This window comes from Brassica oleracea, chromosome C8 (genome assembly GCF_000695525.1).
Source record: "Brassica oleracea var. oleracea cultivar TO1000 chromosome C8, BOL, whole genome shotgun sequence".
NCBI lineage: Eukaryota > Viridiplantae > Streptophyta > Magnoliopsida > Brassicales > Brassicaceae > Brassica > Brassica oleracea.
Window position 1 is genome coordinate 37,621,293 of NC_027755.1, and position 17,052 is coordinate 37,638,344.

The 17,052-nt window shown below is 28.4% G+C and overlaps 3 protein-coding genes across 3 annotated transcripts; 2 read left to right on the forward strand and 1 right to left on the reverse strand.

Annotated features, from left to right (window-relative positions):
- Window positions 1-1,053: 1,053 nt before the first annotated feature.
- LOC106308079 (protein PLANT CADMIUM RESISTANCE 2) lies at window positions 1,054-2,135 on the forward strand. Its single transcript, XM_013745201.1, has 4 exons — window positions 1,054-1,226; window positions 1,422-1,493; window positions 1,613-1,825; window positions 1,908-2,135. The coding sequence occupies exons 1-4, from the start codon at window positions 1,139-1,141 to the stop codon at window positions 1,988-1,990; spliced, it is 456 nt and encodes a 151-aa protein (XP_013600655.1). The 5' UTR covers window positions 1,054-1,138; the 3' UTR covers window positions 1,991-2,135.
- Window positions 2,136-4,129: 1,994 nt separating this feature from the next.
- LOC106308080 (protein PLANT CADMIUM RESISTANCE 2-like) lies at window positions 4,130-5,610 on the forward strand. The gene is made up of 4 exons (XM_013745202.1): window positions 4,130-4,347; window positions 4,561-4,632; window positions 4,739-4,951; window positions 5,068-5,610. Exons 1-4 carry the CDS (start codon window positions 4,260-4,262, stop codon window positions 5,148-5,150), a joined length of 456 nt encoding a protein of 151 aa, XP_013600656.1. The 5' UTR covers window positions 4,130-4,259; the 3' UTR covers window positions 5,151-5,610.
- A 10,232-nt stretch (window positions 5,611-15,842) lies between these two features.
- LOC106310061 (nudix hydrolase 18, mitochondrial-like) lies at window positions 15,843-17,045 on the reverse strand. The gene is made up of 4 exons (XM_013747255.1): window positions 16,776-17,045; window positions 16,601-16,706; window positions 16,405-16,488; window positions 15,843-16,306 (listed from the first exon to the last, which is right to left on the reverse strand). The coding sequence occupies exons 1-4, from the start codon at window positions 16,844-16,846 to the stop codon at window positions 16,028-16,030; spliced, it is 540 nt and encodes a 179-aa protein (XP_013602709.1). The 5' UTR covers window positions 16,847-17,045; the 3' UTR covers window positions 15,843-16,027.
- Window positions 17,046-17,052: the final 7 nt, after the last annotated feature.

Here is a 17,052-nt window from a genome sequence, read left to right on the forward strand (position 1 = left end):
TTTATTTTTTAAAAAGAAAAATAAAATTTATTTTCAATTTTAATTTCAAAATTGATTTTATAAAAAAATTCTTATTTTTCAATTTTTTGGAATTTTAAAGATCTTTTTAAGTTTTTAGAGGATATTTTTATATTCAATCAATACCAAATAAAAGTAAACATGTTAGTAAGTACATTGATAGTTCCACTAGCCTAGTGGTAAAAAACCTTGCCATTTGACCAAACAACCTGTGTTCGAATCCATGGTTCTACATATTTTTAATTTCAAATCATGTAAAACGACGTCGTTTCATCTCATTTGAAAACGACGTCGTTTCACTTAGCGCCAACAATAAACGACGTCAAATATTTCTGTTAAATTTATTGACGGCGTGCTAAATTGGCAAGTCAGCGAAAACATTGTTAATTAATTCTAAAGTCAATGAAAGTTTGGTGTTTTTTTGGTGAGCCCAAAAGTTTATGTTTCTTTTGGCAATTCGTGCAAAGTTAAGGTTTTTTTTGGCCGAATTCTCTATACTTATGTGTCATTATCGTCCATAAAAATAAAATAGATTCATTAGAAACAAAACTCTAAGATCATGCGCAACGGGAATCCTTAGGTGGGAGTTTTTAGGAAAAAAATAATTAAATAATCAGTGGACCTCACCAAAAGGTAAGGATTCAACCCTTAAAATTCCTAAATAAGAATCTTTTTTAGTGAATTTTTGCACTATTTGCGGGTCCCTACGACTACGTGGCGGTCCGTGAATGGTCATTTTTTTTTTTTTTTAAAAAAATCCAAAATATCGAGGATTAATCCGAAATGTCTTTGTCGCTAAGGACTCCAATGAGTCTCACCGTTGCGCATGCTCTAAGAGAAAAGGTAAAACTAAAAGTGAAGGAAATATTTAAATAGTGTCGGTGGGTACTTTCAAGGAAATTCGAAGATAGGCAACCTTGTCTAATTTTTTGGTCAAATGTAGTAAAGGTTCTACCGAGTAAAAAGATAATGGACTTTTTTTTTTTTGAGAAAGAAGATAATGGACTTTCATGTTCTTATAAATACAAGCACATCCTTCGTTTGTGATCAAAGACCTTAAACATCTTGTTTTGTTTAAAAGTTAGTTTCTTTTTTCCTCTCTCTCTCTCTATCTGTCGCGATGGAAGCTCAACACCTTCATGGCAAGCCTCAAGCCGAAGGAGAATGGTCCACAGGATTCTGTGATTGCTTCTCCGACTGCAAAAACTGTAATAAAATAACTCCGGTTTTATTTATTAATTTCTATATATTTTCACTTATATAATAATACATATAAAAATTAATAAATAACTAATGTTATGGTTGTTATAATTAAGTCTACAGTTTATACTTCTTTTTTTCTTCGTCACCTGGAAAAATGACCAACAAAACTTGTTACTAATCTTGCAAAAATGAATGAACAGGTTGTATCACATGCTGGTGTCCATGTATTACATTTGGCCAAGTCGCTGAGATTGTAGATCAAGGATCAACCAGTAAGCTTAACTACTTAAGTCTTAAACCATATAACAAGATATATATACGTAATATTGTCAAATATAAAGAAAGGCAGCAAGCGATAGGGCTAAATAAATTGTGGTTTTGAAAATTTCAGCGTGTGGCACGGCTGGAGCACTATACGCGTTAATAAACGCAGTAACGGGTTGCGCATGTATATACTCGTGTTTCTATCGTGGAAAGATGAGAGCTCAATACAATATCGAAGGCAGTGATTGTGGAGACTGCCTAAAACATTTCTTCTGCGAGCTCTGTGCTCTGACCCAACAATACCGTGAACTCAAGAACCGCGGTTTCAATATGGATCTTGGTACATTGATTTCTCTTATGCATATTTTTTGTAATCTCAAAATATATATTCGCATTCCTTAAAATTTTGTTTGGTATTTTAGGATGGGCGGGGAACGTACAGAGGCAGCAGAACCAAGGCGCCGCGATGGGTGCTCCTGTCTTTCAAGGTGGCATGAACCGTTAAGACTAATTCTTTAATGTAATTTATTCGGTTTTATAATAAACGAGGTTTAGTCCTCTGTGTGTTTCTGTAATATGCTCGTGAATTATGAACTGAAAGTGATTATATATTTGTGTAATATTCGGTCAAAGATATGACATTTGGACAAGTCAACTTTCATCATATTATATACACATACGTATTTGACTTGGTTTGGTCGAGACTGTAAATGTGGACTGACTCGTCTACTGTTGTCAAAAATAAATCGTCTACTTCGAATATTCCAATCCTCTGTATATTATTTGTGAAACATTACAACATCTTTTTGTAGTCACATGTCATCAATAGGATGATTCTTAGAATTATTAGAAAAATATGTTGGTTCATCTAATTATATAATAAATTTTTTATTAAACTAATCATAAATTCATTATTAATGTCATTTATTATTTTCTTAAATAAAGATTACGGAATTGCTTAATGTGGATAAAGTATATATGACAATTAATGATTTTGAATAATAAAGATTTGATAAAAAAAAATGTATCTTCTATCAAATTTGTTTAATTTAAAACTATTAAAATAATTTTTTTAAAAAACACAATAACCATATTATAAAAATTTAGATTTTTCTGTATATTTTATATTTTGAATTTTAAAAAATTACTATAAATTACTAAAACTGTTCAAAGTCTCACATTCAAATTTTGTGATCCATGGTTTAAAATTTTTGTTATGACAAAATACAAATGATTACAAAATTATATAAATAAAAGTCTAATTTAATTAATCATTAAGATTTAAAATATGTATGTATATATATCATTCTAAATTAAACTATAAACCATATTGAATAAATAAATATTTTAGTTTCAAAATTTACTTAATTTTTTTGATAAAAGTTTTGAACTAACATTGATAATTTTTTTTAAATTATCAATTACTAAAATTATTATAATATTAAAAATATACTATGTATGTTAATATCATTTAAATTTAATTACATATCCTATCAAAAAAATTTTTAAAAATGTTTGGATTGATAAAATTGATTTATACGTTCGCACCAATTTAATTATATATGTAATAGTTACTGACTTTTAATTATTCAATATATATTTATTATTTCATAATATGTAAGAACATATAATACATAAAATAATATATATATATATATATATATATATATATATATAATATTTATTCCGCGCAAGGCGTGGATCTTAATCTAGTAACTTGTTATATTTGATGTCAGAGTTCATTTGTTTACATCCCACCTTTTTCCTGGACCCACTTGGCGTTGATAAAATATACTCTCTCTGTTTCCGAAAGTAAGATGTTTAGATTTTTTACTTGTTCCACAAAGATATATTTTCTATATGTTTAAGGTATTTTTTATACTTTTAAAAAATATTAAATAAAAATATTTGAATTGATTAAATTTCATTGGTGAAAAGTTATTAGAAAGTGTATAATAAATTAAAAGAAAAATTAAATTATAAACATTTATTGAATTCTTAATAAGCGCGAACATTTTAGAAAATTTTACTTTTGGGAACATGTAGAGTATATACAACTCTTTTATAGACATACAACTATTTCTCTTCAACACTATGGGTGCGATTGGTAGTATTTCAGAATAATAAGGTAGAAATGATGAACATTAATATCGAAAAAGAAAAAAAAATAAAGTAATTAAGAGTATTTTCTTTCTTTCTTTTCCAATGTGATTAGTATAAAATAAAGCAATTAAGAGTGAAATACCGTCGTCTCAATTCAACTAAACAATCACACCACGCGTTTTTAGAGGTCAGACACTTTAACGTCCAAGAATAGGGGTGAACATTTTGGTTTTTACTTCTTTCAGGATTTGGTTTAAGTTGTTTGGTTTCATTTAGACTTAAACATATTGCTCTAAAATATGTTTTGGGAATCAGTCATACATCTATTTTTCCCTCTTGAAAGTTAATGAAAACACTGTTTTATAGTTTAATGAAAACACAGTTACAAATGTGTTATCGTCGTCCATTAAAAATAAAATATTCCTCAAAACAAAACCTAAAAAGAAAAGTAAAAGTCAAGGAAAATAATATTAAGTAACGGGGTACTAATTCAAAGATAAGTAACTTGTTATTTTTTGGTCAAAAATAATAGAGGCTCTGCCAAGTTAAGAGATTAATGTTCTTATAAATACAAGCATTACGTTAGTTTCTGATCAAACACACCTTAAAGTCTTAAACATATTGTTCTGTTTAAAATATACTAGTTTCTTTCTCTTTCTCTCTATCTCGCGATGGAAGCTCAACACCTTCATGCTAAGCCTCAAGCTGAAGGAGAATGGTCCACAGGATTCTGTGATTGCTTCTCCGACTGCAAAAATTGTAATTAAATAACTCCATATTTATTTATTAATTTCTATAGCTTTTCACATATATAATTATACATATAAAAGATAATGAATAATTAATGTTAATACTTGTCATCAATCTACAGTTTATATTAATATCTTTTTTTTTCTTTATCATCTGATCCTCTATTTATGGAAAAGGGACCAAGAAAACTTATTATTAATTTGCAATAATGAATGAAAACAGGTTGTATCACATGTTGGTGTCCATGTATTACATTTGGCCAAGTCGCTGAGATTGTAGATCAAGGATCAACCAGTAAGTTTAGTTACTTAAGTCTTAAACCATCTAACAATATATATATATATTATATATATCGCAGCAAGCAATAGCGATAAATAAATTTTTGTTCTGGAAATTTCAGCGTGCGGTACAGCTGGAGCACTATACACGTTGATAAGTTGTTTCACGGGTTGTGGATGTATATACTCGTGTTTCTATCGTGGAAAGATGAGAGCTCAATACAATATTGGAGGCAATGATTGTGGAGACTGCCTTAAACATTTCTTCTGCGAGCTCTGTGCTCTCACCCAACAATACCGTGAACTCAAGAACCGCGGTTTCAATATGGATCTTGGTATTGGTTTCTTTAATATCTGTTTTCCTTTTTTGGGTTGTCATTAATTTATTTGTGCTAATCTCAGTTATATCTATATATATTCGCATTCGTTAAAAGTTAATTTGGTAATTTAGGATGGAGTGGGAACGTACAGAGGCAGCAGAACCAAGGCGTGGCGATGGGTGCTCCAGTCTTCCAAGGCGGCATGACCCGCTAAGATTTATTCCTTCATATGTAATTCATCTAAGTCAATTCAATAAAACGAGGTTTAATCGTCTGCGTGCGTTTGTCTAATATGTTTGTTATTAAGTGCTTTTGTAAAAAAGTGTTTGTTAAGAAAATGGTTGTATCTATTTGTACTTTTGTACAATATTCGGTCTACTGATATACTAGTTGGAGTAGTCAACTTTAATGCCACTATATATACGTCTTTGACTTGATTTGGTCGAGATTGTAAATGTGAGATTGGATGGTCTTAGTTTGATTTGTACAAACAATAAGTTATCTTATCGTCTGCGTGCGTTTGTGTAATATGTTTGTTATTAAGTGCTTTTGTAAAAAAGTGTTTGTTAAGAAAATGGTTGTATCTATTTGTACTTTTGTACAATATTCGGTCTACTGATATACTAGTTGGAGTAGTCAACTTTAATGCCACTATATATACGTCTTTGACTTGATTTGGTCGAGATTGTAAATGTGAGATTGGATGGTCTTAGTTTGATTTGTACAAACAATAAGTTATCTTATATTTCTCCGAAAATCATTTAGTCAAATGTTTTATTTATGACTTATTCTTGGGTTCACCCCCTAGGATGAACTTCTAGGTTCACCAATGAACTTCTAGGTTCACCAACCAATAGGATTGTGTTATTTCTTATTCGATATCTTTTAAAAAAGAAACAAAATATTGTCAAATTATATTATCTTTTTAAAATTAAACGGTAAAAAGAAATAAAAAAAAATAGTAATAATTACAAAAAAATATTTTTAACGTCGTCAGTAAAACATTAAACCCTAAATCCTAATCCCTAAACCCTAAATCCTAAACCCTTGGGTAAACCCTAAACTCTAGGATAAATCTTAAACTCTAAGATAAATCTTAAACTCTAAATCAAAATCACTAAACACGAAAACACTCAAGGGTTTAGGATTTAGGATTTAGGGTTTAGAGTTTTAGGGTTTAGTGTTTTTATTTAAAGTTTAGGATTTATCCAAGGGTTTAGGGTTTACCCAAGGGTTTAGGATTTAGGGTTTAGGGATTAGGATTTAGGGTTTAATGTTTTACTGACGACGTTAAAAATATTTTTTTGTAATTATTACTATTTTTTTTTATTTCTTTTTACCGTTTAATTTTAAAAAGATAATATAATTTGACAATATTTTGTTTCTTTTTTAAAAGATATCGAATAAGAAATAACACAATCCTATTGGTTGGTGAACCTAGAAGTTCATTGGTGAACCTAGAAGTTCATCCTAGGGGGTGAACCCAAGAATAAGTCATAAATAAAACATTTGACTAAATGATTTTCGGAGAAATATAAGATAACTTATTGTTTGTACAAATCAAACTAAGACCATCCAATCTCACATTTACAATCTCGACCAAATCAAGTCAAAGACGTATATATAGTGGCATTAAAGTTGACTACTCCAACTAGTATATCAGTAGACCGAATATTGTACAGAAGTACAAATAGATACAACCATTTTCTTAACAAACACTTTTTTACAAAAGCACTTAATAACAAACATATTACACAAACGCACGCAGACGATAAGATAACTTATTGTTTGTACAAATCAAACTAAGACCATCCAATCTCACATTTACAATCTCGACCAAATCAAGTCAAAGACGTATATATAGTGGCATTAAAGTTGACTACTCCAACTAGTATATCAGTAGACCGAATATTGTACAGAAGTACAAATAGATACAACCATTTTCTTAACAAACACTTTTTTACAAAAGCACTTAATAACAAACATATTACACAAACGCACGCAGACGATAAGATAACTTATTGTTTGTACAAATCAAACTAAGACCATCCAATCTCACATTTACAATCTCGACCAAATCAAGTCAAAGACGTATATATAGTGGCATTAAAGTTGACTACTCCAACTAGTATATCAGTAGACCGAATATTGTACAGAAGTACAAATAGATACAACCATTTTCTTAACAAACACTTTTTTACAAAAGCACTTAATAACAAACATATTACACAAACGCACGCAGACGATAAGATAACTTATTGTTTGTACAAATCAAACTAAGACCATCCAATCTCACATTTACAATCTCGACCAAATCAAGTCAAAGACGTATATATAGTGGCATTAAAGGACCACATAAATTTGGTTCACGAAAATATAATATCACGTACATTTTATTATACTCTTCTCTAAATATGTCTCATTAACTTTATAATTAAGATAAGTTTAAAAATTATATATTATGTTAATTTTATTTTATTGAAAAATAACAATTTAGTATTTAAGATAAGTTAAAAATTATCAAAAACCCAACAAATCTTTTTTTTACTGCTCAACAAAAAACCTACAAATCTATACTATTAAATTAGCCAAAAATATCTCAAATAAATCTTAAGTTTCATCGACTGAACAAATGTAACTTTTAAAAAATGCACAAAAATATAATGAAATGTTAGATTTGGGCATTCGGGTCTCCGGGTCAAATATAAATTGGTTTCTTTCAGGTCCAAGTTCTTTGGGTCTTGGGCATTTATCCAACTAGGTATTTGAATTTTTTTTTTGTTCAGATCGGATCCTTTTAGTTTCAGGTCAGTTTGAGTCAATAATTCAAGTATCTATAAAATTTACTATGTAATTTGGCTACATAATGAGTCTAGCTCGGTTCGAGTATTTATGACAAAAAGATCTAAAGAATCCAAAAAGCCAAAAAATCAAAACACGAAAATACCCAAAATCAAACAAATACCAGAAATAACTAAATATCTAAAAGACCAAAATCTTACCTGAGAACCAAAAATATCCAATATTTTAAATATATTTTTAAAATTTGAAATTTTACCCAAAATCTGAAACTATAACAGAAAACGCGAATCCAAAATTTACTATAATATTTTTATACTGAGAACATATATGAATTACTCAAATATACATAATATGAACAAAATTTTTTGGGTACTTTGGGTACCCGGAGTCCAACAGAGATCCGCAGGTCCAAAAAAATCTAATAGATACTTTTTTCCAAGTCCCGAACCTCAATCTATATTTCGTATTGGTTTGGTTCGTTTTTCAAATTTGAGTAAAATTTTCATACTTAAGAAAGAGTTACATAAGAATGTATATAAAAAATCTGGAATAAACTTATTCATAAGTTATATAATTTTAAACAAATTTATGTATTCGATATAATACGACTTTATAACATAATAATACACAATATACTTAAAATACTATCTCATACCCAACTTCGTATATAACCCATAAAACATGCGCTTTCGAAGCGCGGGTCAAAATCTAGTATTTTAATTAAATCTGCCTTTTATTTTACAAGTTTGTTTATATTTTTCGTTGATAAATCCTTCACTATTTTAAATAGCATACTTAGGTTCTTTTTTGAGAAATACTTTGGGATAATGATTGCCACTGAGGTTTCACTTCTAAAAGAGTATAATCAAATCCAGCTTTGTTGTATATTCATTAATTGTAATCTTCATGCGTATCTTATCTACAAACGTCAAATAAGCTTTTTTCTATGAATGACTTCTTAAATGGTATAATGAACAAGTGGTCTTTAATCGTATCCTTCATAACCAAAATGTATATGTGTGGAAAGAAGATCCCATCGTCTCTTAAAAAAATTGAAGAGATAACAATCAAGTTATACCAAATTATAGAGTTTTATCATTATGGTTATACCAAGTTATACAGTTTTACTTATCTAATTACATCAGATTATATAGTTTTATCAATCTAGTTATACCAAGTTATACAATTATACCATATGTAGTTATATTAAATTATACAATCGATCTCAAATGTCCAATTTACAAATACGACATATATGGTGGATAGACTTTGGATAGTTTAGAAGATTTAATCGGATTTAAGCTACAACACAACAATACGTAAGAGGGATGACGGCCGAGTCTGAAGTTTAAACTTTTAATTCTTTAAGAGTGGATTAACAGGAATGATGGCAGAATTGGATTGATCTGTGTCATGGTAAATTTGACAGCAAGAGAGAAAAAGAGAAAGAAAAAAAAATGAAGTATGACAGACTGGTTTAGATAGAGGAGACAATTTAGATTTTAACTATGTTTATTAAGATTAAGAAAAAGAGTATACGAGAATTAATAAGAGCATGTGAGAATACATTTTACCGGCATTTAATACTTAAATTTCTTAAGCATATTTTATATGATTTCAGCGCATATGACTTTGGACCGGCTTTAATTATTAGTAAGCTGTCGACAAAGAACAGCGGACCTAAATGGTCGAATTTTCGTTTTATCCAAAATCAAATACTATACATGTTGATGACGAAAGTTAATAGTTTTGTGTATCTAAAATTTGCATCATTCACAAAGATTGGAAACTGTGGATGGCGTGTTTCCAACTGATGATATGTATATTTTCCTGTGTACCGCGACAAAGCTAATGACATCTAAGACGCGGAACATCCGAGTGTTCCACAATTGATAATAACCAAACCGCTGATTAACTCAAAGAGACAGAGACTTATTAATAGTGTCAACTTTTAAATTTTCACTAGATCTTCACCCGTGCGTCCGCACGGATAATTGCTTTAATTTATAACAACATTTAAAATTCATAACTAATTTGTAATTGTTGGATTTTAAAAATTATGACTCCGTTATATATTATTGTTTAACAATTATTGTATTTGTAATACGAATAAAGGAATACTAATCTATTAGTTCCTTTGTATTGCAACTTTTATATATATTGAAAACAATTTTATAATGGTTATTGGAAAATACATTAGTAAAAATCAATGTTTGAATACATGTATATTTTTGAATCAATTTTTGTTTTGAATTTTGTTTAATGATTAATTTAGACAATATGTTTTTAGTTAATTAGATTGGACCAGTTGCACAAAAAAAAAATAGATTGAGTCATTTTCGTATATTTTAAATCTGGTCCAAACAGATAATTTATAAAAATATAATGGATTTCAATTTTTTTTAATAACATAAGTCCATTTTTTTTAATATACTGCTATTCATATTTTCAAACAACATTATATTTATTTTAAATTATGTTATTCTTATTTACAAACATTCTCAAAAGTACTTCTACTTTAATAAGATAGAAGATATAATATTACAAAAATATGTTGTTATTTATTTTTTTATGTCACTATTAAATATCATATATGTGTCATCATATAATTAATCGTGTTTTTTACCTACCATCATATAAGTAATCATATAATTAATAGTATTTTATACGTACCATCATATAAATAATCATATATATTATATTTTTAAAATTTAATATGAAATATAAAAATAATAATTTATGTTGGTGTTTGAAATTGCTTTGTATTGTATTTTTCTTAAATATATTTAAAACATTTTTTAAGGGTTATAAAAAAAAACATTTTAGTAAAATCAATTTTTGAATATATGTATATTTTTGAAATATTTTTTGATATGAATCAATTTTAAATTAATATTTTGATTTGAAATATTTATATAAAATTTAAATTTTGTTTTATGATTATTTAGACAAATATGTTGTTTGGTAGTTAGATTGGGCCTGTCATTTTCGTATATTTTAAAGTTGGCTCATATATATAGTTTTCATAATATAATGAATTTTCAATTTTTCTTGATAACATAAACCAATTACTTTTTTTTTTAATATATTGTTATTCATGTTTCCAAACAACGTTATATATATTTTTTAACTGTTATTTATGTTGTCAAACAAAAGATTAAAGTACTTCTACTTTAATAAAGATAAATTAATTAATAGTGTGAGTAATGATATTTAAAAGATATTTTGTTTTCCATATATGCTAAAATCTAAGTAATCGTTTAGTTAGTTTTGTAGTACTGATATTGTTTGATCACGAGGTTATAAGAATTAGATAGTTTAAGTATCCATCTTTGTTTAAAAGTATATTTTTTAAAAAAGTTTAAATATTTACTAATGCTAAAACAGATTTTATTAACTAAATAACTGGTAATATAGTTGGAAGAATTAGATATTTTCAGTATCCATTACAAAATTATTTTTAATAACTGTAATGTCATACGCTTGTAAGATTACTTGGAAAACCTACGTTAATCTAATAAATTTTTGTTATATCATAGTCTAGGGATTGTTACTTTCAAGTAAAGCTAGTGAAATAGGGTTTGTATAGTTAATCTTTTAGCAAAAAAATAGGGTTTGTATAGTTAGCTACATAGACGATTTGTAACATGTTACATGGAATATAATTTTGTAATCGTTTGGAGTAGACAGAAATTGGGCCTGGAACGACGGCCCAACATCAATAGTACATTTGTGTTAAATCAAATTGTTTGGCGAGTTTCATTTTTTAATTTAAAAGAAAATGAGATTATTAATGAGTGGCGTCCCTTTGTAATCCCCTATATATTAAAGGAGTAACACTTATAAAACTTACCTATTTTATTGGCAAAGAATGTGACGTAGTGACGTGGTTTCACTAGAAGCTTTTATTTAGTAAAACGTTTAGGTGTCATGCGGAGAATGTTTCTCACCAAAACTGTGAATTTAATGTGTTCACACTAACATTCTTTTAAAAGAACTTCATACCATCTATACTTTTTTCGACGAACACTTTTACGTGATAAACCTTCAGCTTCGAGTTTGATTAGTTGATTTATCAATCTTCTCAATATAATCATAGCATCAATAAAGATTCCTTATTTCTCTGTACGTTTCTGTTAAAAACGGTAACCCATCTGATCTATCGCCATTAAGTCGACAGATCCGTAGAGAAGACAAAGCGATGAAAAATTTAGTATGATGCTAAGTGTTAATAAAAGAACCCTTCCATACCTGCTTTCATGCATTTAGCAGATCACTCACGTTCTTGAGAACTGTCTCTCATTGCTGAAAGAGAACGTTGAAAATCTATTTCTAGATAAATGTGTCGTACTCGGTTTTGTTACTGCTTGATAAGGTGATCTCTGTTTCGAGGAGACTGAATCACTGTAAATCGTCTCATCTTAGTGTATTAGTCTTTTCGAGCAAACAATATAAGCATGCGAGGGTCACCACTTTCGCGGCCATGAGAGTTCTACATTAGACGACCTTGAAGATGAGAAGAAACTTCCAGGAACGAACCACCAGCAAGTCTCACGTGCTGGCTGCATCTGGAACAACATTTACAATTTAGAGGGTTAAATAACCTTCAATTTATTTTATTATGCAACTATGTTTTCTGAATTTAAATGAGTTATACTTTTTTTATTTCATACAATATTGTTTTGCTTATAATATGTTATTGATCCACCTTTTTTTGATTTTATTTGTTAAACCCTTAACTCCATAACTACTACAACGTGATGGACGAAATATAAAAAAAATATTTTTCAAAGCTTCTTCTCAAACTTTTTTTTTTGGCTAAAAAACTTCTTCTCAAATTTGCAAACACCATATATTAAATTTTAATATTAGTGAAACTTTTATAAAAAGTCTCTGACTTCACCCCTGATAACAATCATACATTTAGTTCTATCTAACTATCGCTTAAAATATACTTTTTGTTATACATAATTATAATATAGACATTTTATTCCGCTTAAAGCGCGAGTTACTATCTGGTTAACTTGTAAAACAGAGGCAGAATTTTAGCAGAGATTTGCTTTAACAGTATAGAATTAATGTTAATCAATGTCATTGGCCGATGACAGTTAGAAGTAGGTGGAAAATACAGGTTACTAGTTTACAATTGTGAACGGAAGTTTCCCAGAAAATAAAACAAAAAATATTAGGCCAAAATTCAAGGGATGATTCATCAAGTTTCTTTATCACGTCTAATCAAACCATCATCAATGATGTCACCACCATGTTCTTCGTGTTAGTACTACCATCATTATAAGTTCTAATCCAATGTTACCGATTACTTGGTATCCTTGTTCGGAAACTAGGCTTTACGTGTGCGTTTGGGTTGGACCTACCGCCTAACGAGAAAATTGGATTTTAATCGGAGATTAATTTTAAAATTTTATTTTATTTTTAAAATAAATGTATATACAAAAAATAGTTTATGAAACAATTTGCAAAAGTTACGAGTGGTTTGGTGGTATAATCTTTGATTGATAACACAATGGTTCCAGGTTCGACACACAACATTGTCAGTTTTGCTTGTTTTTTTATATTTTCTTGAATGAGTGGCAGTTTCGTAATTACTTCTTCGTCTTCGTATTAGAGTTTTGACGATTCTTCAACTTTTTTTTCACGGCCGCCATGGATTTTCTTCATGCATACTTAATTTTTTTGTGCGTTTTAGTTGTTGTTTACACATCAAGACTATAGATTTGTCAATATTAATCGATATTGAACTTCAAAATCGCAAAAAACAAACATTTTTTGTATTATACAGCCTAACTATCCGATTGATAGCAAATCGCCACGGACTGGAGCCGCATCACGTTTACTCGTCGGATAATCGGTCCTCGGCGCCGCGTTTTAAAACAAGGCTTGGTCTATATATCTGTTTTAACTAAAAATTAGGTCTTGATCCGTGCAACCGCGCAGATTTTTTTTCATTTTAACATAGTAACATTTATAAATGATCGACAATGTCCCATGTTTGAACATATGAATAATACATTACATAAGCTATTTGTCATTTGATCATATTTTACTATATGGACCATTTTCACTTGTATTTGTTTATAAATATAATTATTTAGTATACTTGTGTATGTTTAATTGTTTATACGTCTATAATAGTTTGCCAAATATATGTTATATGTTCCAAAGTAAAGTTATACGAAGCAAACATCTAAAACTTTTTAAACAAGAACTGTGTATCTGAAAATTATATTAATATTAAAGTTGAGATTTTTATTGCAAAATTTAGAATTTAGTTAGTATAATTATGCATCACCTAAATTTCATCAATGCAAATCTAAACTATGAACTATAAATTTATTTTGGATTCTTATAAAGAAATATATTTAAGTACATTATATTGATATTTAAATTATTTAGCATATATCTATCCTCATTAAAAAGTTAATACATTTATGTCTATATTTTAAAATGAATATTTATCAATTAATAAAATATTTAAAATTATTTTTAAAGTGAACATATATAAAAATATATACTTAGTATGTATTCTTTAAAATGAAACTATTTTCATTTTAGGCTTTGCAAACAATAAACTATTTTAAAATTTTTTTAAATTATGTATATGATATATTTATGAAATATGTTGGTTTATGCTTAAAGTATTATATTGTGCAATTATAAATATTTGTTGTTATTTTATTGGTTAGTATTGTTTAATTATAATTTTGAAATAATTTCGTTAGTGATCACGAATTGATTATGTGAATGTTAGGTGTCAAGATATTAATTGAATAGATTAGTTTTGCTTTATCCCAAAATGAGGTTGTTTCTATTTTAGTTTTTTAACGGTGGATGCCAATATTAATTCACATGTCATAACATTGACAGAAAACGAAAAAGAGAGAAGGTATTGATATTAATATTAGTCTAAATGTTGTATTTAAAATGTTACCAAACAATGTTTAAGACATTGTCGAAATATTAATTAACAGTAGTCAATATTCTTATCCTAGATATTGTTTGGAAAAATATATACATTATAAATTAAAAATAAAATAATGATAGTAGTTAGGATTTGAAAAATATCTCAAATATATATTGTTTGGTAACATCTTATAAAAACAGGAAAATAATCATTAAAAATGATTACTTTTATAAAAATTTCTTTGAATAGTTTATTTTTAGTAAGTACAATAAAATACTATCAATTTAATTATTTGGCTAAATAATAAAATCGATTAACATATGAAGAGTATGATTGCAAGTAATTGTCAATAATAGTACAACAATATTAAAAGTATATTGCATATCAAATATCACATGGTACAGCCCGAGAAAGAAAAATGGTGTAACAAATGTTCTTTAATGTCATATTTTCAAATAAATGTTCATATCAAATGTCATAGCTTCCACCAGAAGATTCGATTAATACCATTTGGTATAATCAATAAGATAATAAATTGAGAGTCTAAATATATAAAATGCTACCTCTGAAATAATTAGATTTGTGTTGAGTAAGAATTATTTAATCATTGATGAGGATATTAAAATGAATAAGGATATTGTTGGGATATAATGAAGATAACAATAATATGCAATTAATAAACTTGTTTGAAATTGTCCAATTTAAAAATCACACATGAAGTAAAGTTGTGACTTCTATTTTAATAGAATAGATAGAATTTTAATAAATAATTATTAGATAATCTTTTAATTATCAAAATCATTATATTTTTATAATATTTTTTTTGTCTGTTCATAAAATTAGAATTATAAGTTACATATATGTTCTATCCTTTTCAGTTTAATTGTCGCTGTAAAGTAAATTTTGTTTCAAAACAAATGTCGTTTTAAAATTTCAATGCAAAATTTATTAACAATATTTTTCAAATTAGTTTTCTATTGATTATGTGTATAGTAGTGATGTTTTTATTTTGAGAATATGCAAAATTTAATATTTTTTTTTAATTTATGGGCATAAACCTAAAATTACAATTAAAATTAAACGGAAGGAGTATGATTATTGACATTTATTTTAAAATTTGAACTATATAATTATATTGCAATTCATTTCAGATAGTTTTATTGTGATTAGTGATTTTCTGAATATTAAAACACACAAGCATTATAACAACAATCACAAAACACCTAAAAATCCCCCACGAGATCACATTATCTAGTCTAGCTCCACACACCTAAAAATCTACAAGCTTTTCGTTGCTCTGGCGTAAGATGTTTATATACAAAGATTAACCTAAAAGTGATGAAGCGCACATCAGATTAGTTTTCTTTTCAGCAGATAGAGATCAATGGAACTGTCTTGTCTTCTTCCATAGGCTTCATTACTGATGGTGGTGATGAAGAAAGCCTGTGAACCAAAACATCTAGAGCTTCTTTCATCCACCAGTCTCTACAAGCTTCTCTTGCTTCATCTACTTTCATCCACATTCTTTGACGAAGATGTTGTTCAGGCCAAAGCTCAAGCTCTTCTTTCACAAACATTGGGAACATTAGTCCTTCATAGAATGTTCCTCTGCTTTTGCTCAAAAAATCCCATTTTCCAAGTTGTCTCTGCTCAAATACCAACACACATACTTTTAAAACTTTGAAGCTAAATCCAAGTAAAATAAGGTCAAAACGGTACCATAAGATCAGTTTCAAGTATATACCTCAACGTCTCCAATAACTCCAGCTTCTTCCAGAGACTCTCTTGAAGCAGCTTCTTCTATAGACTCATCAAGCTCCCAACCACCCTGACATTATTCCAGAGTAATGAAATAGTTAATTTCCATAAGACTAATAATCAAAAGCTAGGGCTTATTTTTTTTGTTTAGTTTAGTTGGTGGTGGTACATAGATTTAGTACCTTTGGGAACATTAGAGCATGACCTTTTTGTGATGAGATAACCAAAACTTCAAATTCATCGCTAACTATGCCATCGCTTGAAGTTTTGAGTCTATACGGAATACACCTAAAGTTTCACCCAAATTTCAAATTTCAGACACTTAAATCACATGGAAATCAAATCCGAGATACATACCCTACGACCTGACGGCGTCCCTTGTTGTATCTTTGGTACTGACGGCCCGTACGAGAGACCACACACACCATTTATGTGTACAAAAGACGAGTGATCACGGTTTTGTTTGGACTGAAGATGAATCTTCACAAGAAAGAAGAACCCACGAATGTTTAGTCGGTTCGGAGATCGAAGTTACAAAGTCTTTTAAGTGTTAATTATAAGAAAATGAGTGGATAGGAGATATGAAATATGATGGTTGAGTGCAGAAAAGATTGAGATGAGACAAAAACCGTTG